At 38.5% G+C, this 15,145-nt stretch overlaps 1 protein-coding gene across 8 annotated transcripts in view; it reads left to right on the top strand.

Moving 5' to 3' along the window:
• Positions 1-15,145, top strand: part of SHROOM3 (shroom family member 3) — a 290,161-nt gene that overhangs the window by 133,152 nt on the left and 141,864 nt on the right. For 2 of the 8 annotated variants that reach the window (XM_019720373.3, XM_074324432.2), the window contains exon 2: positions 4,740-4,804. The exons of 5 other annotated variants lie outside the window; for them this stretch is intronic. In XM_019720373.3, the coding sequence (XP_019575932.3) occupies positions 4,770-4,804 (35 nt within the window). In that variant the 5' untranslated portion in view covers positions 4,740-4,769. Of the gene's footprint in view, positions 1-4,727; positions 4,805-15,145 lie in introns of those variants that run through there. One more of the 8 variants, XM_074324431.2, reaches the window with a different exon arrangement.

The following is a 15,145-nucleotide window of genomic DNA, read 5'->3' on the forward strand; positions in this document are numbered from 1 at the left end:
TAGGTGTTCATTGATATTTTAATTAATAAGTCACATCACACTGGAAATAGTGCCCACCAGAGCTCCCAAACTAACAGCTGCTATGTGACAATTAGGAAAGGAGCAAACCAGGGAACCATGAATTGCACTAAATTGGGGTTTTAATGTGGGGTTTGGACTCAGAGCATTTCACAAGTGGACATTAAGGCTCACAGACTTACCGTGGAGAAAGTAAGCCTGAGTCTGGCCAATTCCTGTGCCTGAGGAAACATTTGGGTGCAGTGATCGTAAAACCACACAGACCAGCTCAAATAAAAAGAAGGTTCTTTGAAAAGATATGAGATAAGCTTGTGGACTCCGACTGCAGGAAGCTAGGAACACTGAAAAGTTTAACCTAATGATTAAGTCAGAAGTAGTCAGAAGCCTAAGTGTGAGTTCCTACCTTGGCATTGCTGAGTTTGTGACCTTGGATAAATTACTCAATGTTTCTGCGCCTTGTTTATCCATCTGAAAAGTCGGGAGTAATGGAAGTATCTACCTTGTTGGGTTGTTGTGTAGATTAAATGAGGTAACACACGTAAAGTACTTGGAACACTGACACATAGTGAAAGGTCAATAACCATTGGCCTTTATTATGATTTATCAAGTAGGCAGCTATTCACTTTCTCATTGGACTCTATAGTTCCTCGTTTGAGTTGACTTTGAACATCAGTTTCATTACTCTCTCTGCAGACTGGCGTCCCAGAAAACATGGTTCTAGGGTTAATTGAATGACATTGTGATGTCATCAAGTCTCTAGGTTTATCTATTTCCATTCTACCATCCTTAACATGATGATTTTCATCACCAGATTTGCCTTTCATGATTAAAAGACAGGTGCTGCTGCAGCTCCAGGCATCACATCCTCATATAACTTTGCCCAAAGGCAGGAAGGAGTCCAGTTTTGTGTGTTTGCTCAAGAATGAGAGCACTTATTCAAAACCCCTTCTGAAAACTTTCCTTTGAGTCAGAGCTCATTAGCTAGGGTTGTGTCCTATACCGATGCCGAGACTAAGGACTGGCAGGGGGATCAGGGTACCATGACTGATGGTGAGCAAGAATGATTGATCTCTTGGGGCCATGGAAGGATCCACCTTCCTGAGCATGTAGTCATCTAGTGCTGCAATGGAATCCGAATTATTTTTGTCAGGAAGAAGGGGAGAGTGACCACTAAGTAAATGATTCTAAGAGCCCATCTTAGATGAGCGTGTGTCCATGGCAGGCAAGTCAGAGTCCTCCCCTGAGATTTTATATACAGACTAAGAGAAGGTAGAGCTTCCTTTCCTTTGGAGTGGCTAATATGGGATGAAGTAAACCTTAAGTTCTCTGCTCTGTGGCTATTTCCTGAATTACTCCTCCCCACCCCCCCCACCCCACCCCCCCACACACACATTAAAGAAGAATCCTATTTGCTGTAGACAGAAATTATACCAAGGGTGCCAAAAAATGTGTATACATTTTAAGAGATGTTGTCTATGCTTAAGCAGCAGTTCACCGTAATCAGAAGTGTCTGGACGCTGATGGTAACCACTCTGAGCACCTCTTGTAATTGCAGAAGTCAAACGTGACTTGTATTCGTCTTTTGTTATCAGTATATATTGAGTATTACAATTAATACAGTCTTTTCCTTTCTTAAAACGTGTATACATTTTCGGCACCCCCTTTAGATATAATTTTATATATACATTTATATATATATACACATATATATGTGTATATATATATATATATATATATATATATATATATATATATATGAGAGAGAGAGAGAGGGGCAGAGAGAGATACAGAAACCAACACACACACACACACACACACACACACACACACACGCGCGCGCGCAAAGAGATGGTGGCTGATATGGTGACGGAGAACCTGACAATATTATTCAATCCCTGAGGTTTTCTCCATCCTTGGACTTCCCAAGAAATTCCCATTTGTGCTTGAATTTTTTTGTGGGTTCAGTGTCACTTGTATCGTTTGCAATAACAACAGCAAAATCCTGTGTGATGCATTTCTCAAAACTTCTGGTTTTCGAACATCCTACATCTGCTTATGTGTGGCCCTGGCTCTCCACGGAAACATCTTTGAGTTCTATTCCATGTGTCCTCACAGTTCTGGAACTTTTATCACCTGATTAACTCAGTCTCTGGGCTTCCGTTCCAAGTTCCATGGGCAACAAAATGGACAGCTTTTTAGTAGCCAAGGAAGTGCTGGTCCAACCTCACCCCTTCAGCAGGGGCTTGGTGGGGGCTATGTTCACCTAGAATAATTGTGAGCGGGGAAACAATAACATCTATCTCTGATTAAAAATATCTGATATCAGCCCATTCGTTCCTAAAATGGCTCTGCACTTAGTTGAAAAGTACATTTTCCATAAGTAAAATGGCTAGATTTCAGATATACAAGTGCTATTGACAGGGAGTTAAAGTCTGGCGGTGCTACTCCCTTTGGCCTTACCTACATAGAGGAGAATTCTGGATTTGTATCGGAATTAGTGAGGGATTTGAGGAGGGAGTGACTAAAAGAGTTGAGTGAAGTCATAAATAAAATCAGTGGGGCCATCAGGGACAGGCCAATTGAGAGAGCCAAATAGAACTACTGGGGGAAAATCCCATGGAAGGCAGAAATATAAGAAGTGGGCCTGTAGTTCAGTAAGAATGGATAATTCTTAATTTTTTTAATATTTATTTTTACTTTTTTATTATGAAAATGTCCAACCATTAGTGAAAGAGAGTACCACAGTTTTCCATGCACCCACCATCTAGCTGGATGGCTCTTATTAAATAGAACAAGTCTGGGAGGAGGAGAAGATGAAAGAAGGGAACAGAATCCAGTGAAGGACAAAATAGTCAATGACAGATGTATTAGTGAACTTGTCTGGAGGGGACAAGCAGTTGAAATCCAAGCCGTTTGTTCTTCTTAATCTAGGTTAATGAAGTAATTGCAAGCTGGCTTCTTGGTATCTGAGTAGGGATTATGTAATTTGAGGAAGCAGACCCCCTACCCCCCTCCTGTAGCCTAATCTTCAAATTGCTGGGGGTCTTACATGGTGACAAGACTAAGAAAGCAAAGGGTGTCATTTGTTTGACATTCAGCAATTCTTGATCTGCAATCTCCCAGGCACTGTGTTAGGCTTTATAAGCATGCAGATCTGAAAGACAGGATCTTTGCTTTCACAGAATGCAGTATTGAGTGGGGGAACTAGACAAGAAAATCTGTAACAGGCATGCGCTGATGAAGTTTTTTTGGTAGCATGAAATAGGTGAAAGCTCCTTGGAGGATAATTGTCTTGATTTATAGAAGGATGAATAGGAGTTGGGTAGAGAGATTTAGTAGGTAAAAGCATTCTGAACAAAGTAAACTGAGCGATGTTTGATGAGAACCTTCAGGGCCCATTGTATACTTGTGACCTACAAAAAGACAGGCAGAGATGGGGTGGGAGCAGGGCTGAAATCCAGCCTAGACCTTATTTCCTGGAGCAGCTGCATCCACCTGGAGAAGAAGATGCCTTTGTCTGATTGGCACAAGGTGCCACACGGACTGGATGCATTTGACATTTGGTATTCTTTGACCGGAGAGCATATGCGAGGATGCTCATGAGTTTGAACAGGACCCTGAAGGTGATGGAGAGCTAATGGGGAATTGAAAAGGCAGAGCAGTGACACAATCAAATCTGTGTTTGAAAGACCATTCTGACTGCATTTTGGAAGGTGGTTTTGAAGATGGCAAGTCCCGAGGAAAAGAAATTAGTGAGAGAAGACTTATCCAGGTGAGAAATTACAAGGGCTTGAGGGAGTGATGGATTTGATATCTAAAAGGTAGAATAGGCAGACTTGATGACAGGCTGGCTCTTGGGTGAGGGAGAGGGAGGCGATTAGGATGGCTCCCAGGTTTTAACATCAGCAGCTCAGTGGAAGGTTATAGCAAAGACTGATAAACCCAAGAACTTTGACATAGTGTGTGGTGAGCTGTTCACTGTTGAATAACAATAAAAAGTTCCTTATATAAGCATTGTGGTTAAAGATTAAAAGGAAGGCTTCCATAGTAGCTTTGGAGACAGGAAAAACACCCCGATCTTGAGCTGCTCCCCCTCAGAGAATGACCAATTGACATTAAAGGAAATTGTTACTACCCTTTTCAAGTACAGCAGAAGCTCCTGTAGTGGATAATCAGTCTTTTCAAGATAGGCTACAAAGTAATGCCAAACTGCAGACAGCTAGTCCATAACCCTTCTTCTTTTTTTTAAGAGTAAAATGATAGAAACCAAGAGTGTCCCAAACCCTTTTCCCATTCTTTTTGAAAAAGCAGTTTTTTTGTCTGTTTTGTTTCTGATGGTGGATGCGCCAGCAGCATTCTTTCTGTCTTCCTGTATTTGTCATAATGGTATAGTAGCTCAGGCTTTGGAGTTGAATGGTCCAGGGTTTGAATTCCAAGTTCATCACCTTCTATCACTTCGGGCAGGATACTTATCTCTGTGAATATCATCTGTAAAATAAGCGGAATGCAACCTACCTCATAGAGCTGCTGTGGAGGTTAAGGGATAATGAAAGTGGAGTACTTGACAGGGCCTGGCAGGTAGCATGCTGGTCACAGTGCTGGCGGTAGAGGTAGGTGGCAATCGTTGCTGTACTTCTTTTTAAGGCTAATTTTCAGACATTATGAAAAGAAACAATTTGCTTTTGCAGACGTTCATTATTCCTCTGGTTTGCATCTATTAGACGGAGACTGCATATCATGTTGACTTCTTTATGGACTGGCCCCAGGAGAAAGAGTTGCAAGCCACGTGAGTTAGCGGGCAGGTTCTGTACACCCGGCTCCTTCCTGATGCCTTGGGATATTGGGCGGATTATGTTCTGGATAGAGGAGCACACCATGATGCTTTCCTAGAATACAATAGGCCCCTGAAGTTACACTTGGTATTACATTTAATAATTCAACATAGAATATTTATGGTTAACTACCAGCGTGAGGCTTCAGCGGCCACTTACACCCAAAGAAAATATGCTTAACTTTCTTATCAAGAAACGGTCTTGATAAGACTGTAACTTTGGTCATTGCTCTGGAATGTCCCTCCTGGGCCTGCCAGTTTTCATTGCCCCAAGGTGTAATATTTTTGTAAATGCCCCCATTATATGATTGCACAAATTAAAAAATGTTTTTATGTTGTACTGTATCTGAAAGCAAACAACACATGTGCTTCTATCTCACCTATAAAAAGGGGCGTGGTGAGAATTCAGGAGTTAATATTGTTAAAATGCACCGGATAAGAAATAAATGTTTAAGTGTGAAGTATTATTGTTCTTGATTGCCACTGAATCCCCATGATGCAACATGAGAATCAAACAGAGACTAGGAAAAGTGGAAATCTATTTTTCATACTACTCTGAAATCTGTTAAGCCTTTGAGAAAAAAATAAATAAGATTTCAAAAATATTTAAAATTAGCCATTCATAATTTGCTATCAAAAAGAAAGAAGAAAATTCAATGACAGTTAAAAATTTTAATTTAAATTTTAAATCAGTAGTTCTCAACCAAGGTGATTATGCTCCTCAGGGGATATTTAACAACGTCTGGAGATATTTTTGGTTGTCACAACTTGGGGTGGGGCAGGGGTGTGCGTGTGCTACTGGAATCTGGTAGATAAACTTCAGGGATGCTGCTAAACCCCCTATAATGCCCCACCACCAAAAATTATGTGGCTCAAGTGGTGCCAAGGTTGGGAAACCCGGAGTTAAATAATGGCTGTTGGGAGCAACAGGTGGTTATTATTCAATACTGGATGTCTCTTTAAGCAAGAAATTAGCCTTCCCATTGCTTTCTGAGAATTGAAATTATTTTCCTCAGTCTGTATGGGGAAAAGAACTGGTATATCTTCTTATAGGTTTAGTCTTGGCTGTCTTCTTTCTACATAACTCTCAAAGTATCAGACAGTTCAGTCCAAAAAAATCATCAGGCCACTGGCTTGGAAGATTGCGGGTGGGGAAAACCAATAACCAGATTGACTAAAGTGTTCACTTTTCAACGGGTTGGTTTAGCAGGCTGTGGACACACAGCTGTTTGTGGTGATAAAGAGAGGAGCGAAAGGGAGAGGTTGGGTGAGGAAATGCCTTCACATTTCAACACTCTCCTTCAAAGAAAGGGAAAGTTGGCTTTTCAAGTATTTACCAAGTGTGAAGCCATCCAGGAGCAATCACAGAACCTCCCTTTTATTCTTTGTTTTCCTTGATAACCTTTATTTCACAAACTATTAATTGGGTATTTTCCAACTCAACTCCTGTGATAAGTGCTACTCATGATACAAAAATGCTCAAATGATTTTAAGAATAAGCTAAAAGAAACTCACAAAGTCCTATAGGTAATCATGCTATCTCAAAAAGAGAAAGTTAAAAAAAAGCCCTTCTCCCCCATATTTCATGTACTTATACCTTACAAGGTGTAAAATTAACCCCATTTTGCTGTGCATTTAAGTGTCTTTATTGAAAGCTGTAAAAATATGTAACCTTATGATAAATGACTGCCACAGCCATATGTCACTTTTCTTGATTTTGTTCTCTGTAGAAAGCTTTTACTTTATCTTTTAAAGATTACTCAAGTATGGAACCTACTAGTAGAGGTATATTGGTAAATAGTAGCCAAAGTAAATTTAATCACAATAAATAAACGTAATCAATTATAGGAAATGGTTTTCAGTTGACTCTCCCTAGCTCAGCCTGTAAGAAAACAAATTACTTTTCATTACATTGAATGTTAGTATATCTTCAGGTACTTCTGTGGAATTCACTGTGCAAATATATGACATAAGAATTAGGAGGGAAGACTCGAACCAGACTGCCTGAATTCAGATCCTGGCTCTGTCACTGACTCTTTGTGACTATGGAACTTTGGACAGATCACTTCTCTCTCAGTGCCTCAGTTTCCTTATCTTCAAAATGAGGATAATAGTATTTTCCTTAGAGGGTAATAGTAAAGCTTCAAAAAGCTAATACATGTAATTAGCACAAAATAAGTGCTCGACACACGTTAGTTATTTTTATTGTCATCATTATCATTGTTGCATTGTGTTTTATTATTCTGTATTTGTGCTAAGCAGGAGACTGGTCGATAGAGCCATTGCAGCTTGCCCAAATCGATCATGGTGTAAGTGCTCTCTCAGCACCTCACGTTCCTTGAGACAGTTATTTTTTAAAAATACATACTTTGGAACTCGCAGGACAGAGATTTATTGATTTATAACCAAATCCTCTGCCTTTCTGTGCAGTATAAGCTATGAAATACTGGAATAATATCAGCATCTTGGATTCCCACATGCATTCTAGCCTTTAGGCAACAGAGGCCATATATTAGAATTTGAGCTTCTGGTTGCCTTGGAAGAGGATGCTTTCAACTCTTTTAGCTTGTGTAATACTGGGAGGTGTTGGGTGATTGTGCTCTAATGGATGTCAGTGTCAAATATATCCTAGCTGTATTTATGCCAAGTTGCCGACATGTTACATTTATTATCCCTAAAATTGGATAGGATCAAAATGCCAGGTGGAGATGATTTTATAGCTTTGGTTTTTCAGTTTATTTCCTGAAAACATGTATCGCTTGTTCTCCTACGTGAAGACACATGATTACTTTTGAGCTTAACGATGTCATTTAGTTATGTACCTCCTACTTAACAGGATGTCTAAGTTACCTCTGTGTTATCCAGTAAACAAAGGTGCTCGATCAAAATAATCTCTTGAAAGTTATCTTGTTAAAATGAAAACTAACCATCTAAGGAATGCCTTGAAAATATTAGAAATCATTGTTTTTTTTAAGGATCAATGCTAGTAACTGTTAGATAGTATTGAAACTTCTGAAATCAAACCACCTAAAGGAAGAAGAATGAGGGTGTAGAAACACTAAAATAGTAAGTTTTATAAGACAAATGTGATATTGCATTCAAAATAAGATATATTCTATCTATTCCAGATTGAATTTCAAATAAATAACTAATTACCTGAATATGTAAAGCTAAGGATTTCCTCATCTCTAAAACCAAAAATGAACTAGTTGATGTTTAAGGTACATTTTGTCGCTAGCACATGTCTAAATCAATCTAATGTGGCTTTTGCATTAAATTCCTCAAGGGGCAAAGTAGATGCACATTTGATTCAGTGCTGACCAAAGTCTTACTAGTAAACATTAAACTGATTTGGATTTAAATACCTCCTACAAATCAAACATGGGCTGTTAAAAAATGTCCCCATGGTGATAAGCGCTTCAGTATGAGGGTACAGGTGGAATACCCTCAACTTATAGGTTGGCCCTATTTCCCACTGACATCAACCATGTGGGCACAGCAGTCAAGATGGCAGCCTCAGTGGCATCATCAGTGTGACCTTTAATTAAAAACAAGAGTGGAGAGATCAAGAGCTGAGATTTACCCAGGAAACGACAATGCGTCAATGACAGTCAGCCCAGAGAAAGATTTTAAATCACCTTTTGATTACATACTAGTGGGAGAGAATAGTTCTTATTATAGAAATCCTAAAAAAAGTGGGAAAAGTAAAGAACACCATAAATTAGATTTGAATTTGACTGGCACTGTAGCCTCAAATTCTGTGTCCCTTTAACGGTTCTGTGTCCATTTAAACTATCAATTTGCTATCAGAGAGAAAGTAAGTGTAACCCATCCTTCTAACTTTAGTAAGCAGAAATTATAAAAATCCTATTTATGATATAAATAACAAAAGAAAGAAATAATAAAGAAATGGTCAAATAGAATTTTCCAAATGGTTGAGAGAACTGTGCAACTCAACTGAGTGACGCCAATGGGGAAAATCTAATGGAATTGCTGGAGAAAGGAAAAATACATATTCAGTGGCATAAATCCCAGAGCAAAGGGAAAAATGAGGAAAAGACATAGGCTTTTAAATAGATGGAAAAATCCTTGTTTTCTGTAACGTATCTTTAAGGACATCTGGTACAAATTCTAATAGCTATAGTTAAATTTCTTTCTAATAGTAAAATTTTAGATACAGAATTATTCTTTTTCATTTTAGATGTCCAAAATTTGTTAAAGGCACAATACTATGTATTTTAAACAAGGAAATATTCTGAAATACCATGCTTACTACTGACTTTGCTGCTTACATGTATGGTACAAAATAACTGCTCGAAATCTGTTTTCTTTTCTGTAAAATGAGGGTCAAAATCTCTGCCCACAGAGTTATCTGGATTACTAATTACATGTGTATACATTAAATTATATACATAGTATTGTACGGGGTAAACTGGCAGGAATCTAGTAAATGTTGTAGGGTTATGCAGGTGGGTTTGGTATGTTAAATTGTACCCTGACACAATTTGCATATATTTTACCAAATCAGTTTACTAAGCATCAATTTCAAAATCTGCAAAAATGATGGAAAACAGTCAAGAGTGTGTGTGTGTGTGTGATATTTATATTTATGTGTGTATGAGACAGAAACATTTGAAATTCGCAATCTGCTAATAAATATCTTGAAAAAAAAAGTCATTCAGATATAAATGAATACTTGTCATTTCCCCCAGTTTTGTTGACTAAAAATCATCAGCTGCAACATCTCATAATAATAATCTTATCCATTTCTGTTTTATGGAATTAAAACTTGATTCAAGGTATGTTTTGTGGTCTGTCTGGGTCTACTAGCTGAACAGGCCCAACTGGAAATAAACAAAGCCTGGAATCTTAAGCAAGAGCATAGAGAGTGTAGAAACTTATTCAATCCCACTCCCTGAGGAATTTATGACCAGTAAGTTGTTCTCTAATGAGCACAGAATGAGAGCATTGCATCTTCTCTTAATTAGTTTGACAGATATTCATTTAAATTTGAAAAGATTCCCAGGCTTGGGATAGCAAAGGAAGGTTCTGAATTCCTTTTGCGTCTTAATTCTGTTTTTGTTGTGGTGGCTCTGGGGAATGTCAACATCTGAAGAGGAATAAAGCCCACGTCTTCATCCAGGGACCTCCACATTTTCTATTGACAAGTGGCTGCAAACCACCACGCTTTTGCTTTGCAGCTGTGAAGTCCAACACTAGCACCAAGAATTGCAGGAACACTGCTGAGCTTGGTTTCTATGAGGGGTGGGTTTTTTTTCATGCCTAATAAGGGGAAGGCTGGCCTTCAATAGCCAGTTTTACATCAGAATAAGTCACTGATTTGGGCAAAATGTCATGAAGAACACACTGAAGTTGATAAATTCACTAAACTATGAATTGTTTTTATCCTCAGTACTTAAAACCATCATGGATATTAGGTTACAACCAGCCTTTGGTTATCTATGGAAATGAGTAGTCAGAAGGCTATCTATCTATCTATCTATCTATCTATCTATCTATCTATCTATCATCTATGATAGACCTATGGCCACATATGCCCTTTTTAAAATTTTATTTTATTTTATTTTTTATATTAGTATCAGGTGTACAAAACAACATAATGATTAGACATTTATACCCCTCCCAAAGTGACAACCTCCCTCCCAGTCTCCTACCCCTCTGACATCGTACATAGCTGTTACAACACCCTCGACTGTATTCCCTGTGCTGTACTCCACATCCCATGACTATGTATACCAGGGGTGCCAAAAAAATGTGTACACATGACTTGTACTCATCTTTTGTTAGCAGCATATATTGAGTATACAATTTAAATACAGTTTTTTCCTTTCTTAAAATGTGTGTACTTTTTTGACACCCTTTGTATATTTAACTATAGTTGACATCCAATATCATTCTACATCAGCTTCAATTGACCATCACAGAGCATATACACCCTTTTAACCAATAGTAACACCAACCTATATCAAGGTTGTTAAAGTATTGCAACAATGGTGATGACTGTTTTGATTTTATCACACGCTTATCTTCAGCTATTTACTGAACGGTGACCAGTTAAAGAACACACAGGGGCTGACACCCACCCTCCCTTGAGGACCTGGCCAGGCACTGTGGTGCTGGCTGCATAGGTTCTGAGAGGGTGCCTTTTCCCCCGTATAAAAAGAAAGGCCCCTATGGGCTAGATGTGTTCCTGATTGAATACTGCTATTAGGGGAATGTCTAAATACAGACAGACAGCTTTGGGAGGAAGGCACAACACTTGCCTAATCTACCAAAGCTAAACAGCTAGCTCCTGAGCAAGTTCATTCATCAGGTTGGTCTCGTCTAGCTGTTCTTTGTCAGTGTCCTACCACCACCATTTCCCCCACTGACTTAAAGCAGATTCCTTTGTTTTATCAATTCATCTTAATGAAGCCAGAACATAACATCCAAGAAAAGGGGTTCAGAATTTTAGTCCTGATTTAAAGAGAGACAGAGCTTGCAAAGCATCACCTTTTCTCTCAAGTCCATTGACTTAGTCATTAGAGTGGATTCTTTCTGGACCTTATTTAACTTATTGTGGCAGAGATGATACAGCACAATGCAAGGTCAGAACAACCAGGGGAAAGCCCCTGCTTTACCACTTACTAGTGGAATGAGCTTGAGCAAGTTTTACCTCTGTGAGCATCCATTTTCTCTTCTGTAAAACAAGAATGATGTGAGGCTTAGGTGAGATAATATATGTAAGGTGTTTAACAATATTGCCATGTAGAGCAGTTTCTCAAAGTGTGAGTCCCAGACCATCAGAGTTACTGGGAACTTGTTAGAAATGCAAATCTCAGGCCCTAAATAAAAAACTCAGGGATGTGGGAGAAAATATTCATAAATCATTTGATTTATGACTATTCATCTGATAAGTGGTTAATATCCAGAATATACAGAGGGTACACAAAAAACCCATGTACACATTTTAAGAAAGGAAAAGTGTATTAAAATTGTAATAAATATATATTGATAAGAAAAGATGAATACAAGTCACATTTGACTTCTGCAATTACAAGAGATGCTCAAAGTGGTTACCATCAGGGTCCAGACACTTCTGATTATGGTGAACTACTGCTTGAGCAACGTTGACCAAACTGTCCACTTGTATACATTTTTTTGGCACCCCCAGTATAGAACTCAAAAACAACAGCAAAACCTGGTATTAAAAAGGGCAAAGGACTTTAATAGACATTTCTCCAAAGATGTTATACAAATGTTCAATAAGCACGAAAAGATGCTCAACATCACTAATCATTACGGAAATGCAAATCAAAACTATAATGTATACCACCTCACACCCATTGAATAGCTACTATCAAAAAAACAGAAAATAGATCTTAGAGAGGATATGGAAAAATTAGAATGCTTATGCACTGTTGGTGGTAATGTAAAATGATACAGCTGCTATGGAAAACAGTATGGTGTCTCCTTAAAAAATTAAACATAGGATTATCATATGGTCCATATGATAATTCTACTTCTGGGTATATACACAAAATAATTGAAATGTAGGTTCTCTAAGAGATATTTGTACACCCATGTTCATAGCAGCATTATTCACAATAGCCAAAAGACGGAAGCAACTCAAGTGTCCATCTACAGACAAATATATAAACAAAATGTGGTTTATACATACATTGGTATATTATTCAGCCTTAGAAAGGAAGGAATTCTGACACATGTTAATTTCAACATGGATGAAGCTTGAAGACATTATGCTAAGTGAAATGAGCCCGTTACGACAAAACAAATACTGTATGATTCCACTTATATGAGGTACCTAGCATAGTCTAACTTAGAGAGACAGAAAGTACGTAGGTGGTTGCTAGGGGTTGTGGGGAGGGGGAAATTAAATATTTAATGGCATAGCGTTTTAGTTTTGCAAGATGAAAATAGTTTGGAGATTGGGTGCACAGCAATGTAAATGAAGTTAACTACTGAACTGTACACTTGAATATGATTAAAGATGGTAAATCTTATGTGTATTTTACCACAAATTAGAAAAAAAATTTAAGGGTGGAGCCCAGCGATCTGAGTTTTAATAAGCCCTCCAGATAGTTCTGATGCTTGCTCAAGTTTGAGAACCACTGATGTGGAGCATTTAATACGTGATAGCCTCTATAATAATTATCATTATTACACATGCATCAGGAAACTATAAATGATGTTCCATATAATTTGAATAAACGTGTACTTCCTGATAGCCTAATTCTTGAAAATTAGTGAGTTGTATTTGGAAAATCCTACTAAGTGAATTGGGATATATAGTCAACAAGAACACTCCTCTTCCCTAACCATTTTCCATTTAGGAAATCTTGTATATGTGTCTAATTTCCTGATAGCTGAATGGAGAAGGGCAGTCATTTTATTTCTGGAGTACCATTCAGCCTTGTGAAGCCAAGTAATCATTTCTCCAGGCTCACAGTACCTCATAGTTCATACAGAATATTTCTAGAACCTGTTTCTGACCATTGTTGCCCTCAGGATCACAGTCCTAATATTTTTTTTAATATAGAAAAGTTAAATAATGTTGTAAACTTTGCCTTTCCTTTAAAATGGCCCCATCAGAATCAGAATAGATGTTAAGAGCAGTGTTCGCAGTAAGTTTTTGTGCCCATCTATGACTTCCTAACACTTAACTAGAGTGTAGAATTATCATCTACTCACACTATTTGAGATTCTGTCTGAAGTTAACAGAAGAGACAGCATTAATTTGCTTTTTCAGTAGATACTACTGAACTGTAAACATCTTATAGCCGTGAGTTTAGATTCTCAAACTAGTTCCAGGCAGCATTTTCCACCTGGTATCCATTTTGCTTTATTTTTATTTATCTTTTGGAGGGCAAAGGGCAAAAGGCTTTGAAGAATTCCCAAGGCAAGAAAGGGAAGCATTTTCTGCAAAGAAAATTGTTTTCCTCTACAAAGCGTAATGAGGACATAATCTCAACGCTACACTTGACCATCATCTCTCAAACCAAAGCAAACAAGCCAGTGCCAGTCTTTCTTTGTTATAAAACTAGCACAAAAAATAACTGCCATGTGGTGGTTGTCTAGCCAAAGAAAACCATCCTCATTTCAGAAAATGTTTACTCCTTTGCTCTCATTGAGTGATGTGCCACTAAGGTATGAGATACAGCCTTTTGTGGAAAAGTTTTTCTTTTTCATAAATTTTATTGGGGAATATTGGGGAACAGTGTGTTTCTCCAGGGCCCATCAGCTCCAAGTCGTTGTCCTTCAATCTAGTTGTGGAGGGCACAGCTCAACTCCAAGTCCAGTCACCATTTTCAATCTTTAGTTGCAGGGGGCACAACCCACCATCCCATGTGGGAATGGAACCGGCAGCCTTGTTGTTGAGAGCTCACGTTCTAACCCACTGAGCCATCTGGCCACCCCTGGAAAAGTGTTATTTGGTTAGCAAGACCACGGTGTTCCTTTCTGGTTAATTTTGGCTTTCTGAAAAAGTGACAGTAAGTTCTGAGGATTTTTCTTCTTTGAAGATGAAATTGAAGCACCAAAAAAAGAGTAACATGCTTAGCATTATGTGTATTAATGTAGAGTTTGGAGATTAAACCTCCTCTTTTGCAGAAATAACTGCACCCCTTTGTTTTATGCTCTTTACTTTTATATATTTTTTTAAATAGCCTCCTATCTTGATACACTCTTGTAGTGATTCTTGTTTGTACGTGTATTTTTCCAATGAGATGCCCCACAGCCCTACAGAACTATTCCTGATTTTTCCATGTTTCTTCTCTAATCTGGGGTTTTATTTGAAAATGCTGTTGGTGTCCCTGCGGAGGGATCCTGGTGTTATTCCTCTCCAAGCCAAATCTCAAGACTGTCTCCCACTTTGTTGACTGAGAGATCCAGAGTTAAAGGTGGGGCAGGGATTCTGAGTGAAACTTCTCACTAGTGGATGCGCTCTTTCTAGACCAGCTAAGGCAGGGCTAGGATTTTGAGGACTGGAAACGTGAGGTTTAACCGCCTCAACCTGTGTGTCCTCCACTGTGGGTGGGGGCAGGAGAGGAACTTGCTTGAAGAGTTATCACATAACTTTTCCTTCATCAAAAAATAAAACCGTGGTAAAGAATACTGACATAGACTGAATATGTATCCCCTCCAACCCCAAATTCATATATTGAAATCTGATCACCAATGTGATGGTGTTTGGAGGTGAGGCCTTTGGGAGGTGATTAGGTTACGAGGGTGAAGTCCTCATGAGAGAGATTAGTGCCCTTATGAAAGAGGCACCAG

This window comes from Rhinolophus sinicus, chromosome 1, assembly GCF_057876585.1.
Source record: "Rhinolophus sinicus isolate RSI-liver-muscle chromosome 1, RSI-T2T, whole genome shotgun sequence".
NCBI classification, from domain to species: domain Eukaryota; kingdom Metazoa; phylum Chordata; class Mammalia; order Chiroptera; family Rhinolophidae; genus Rhinolophus; species Rhinolophus sinicus.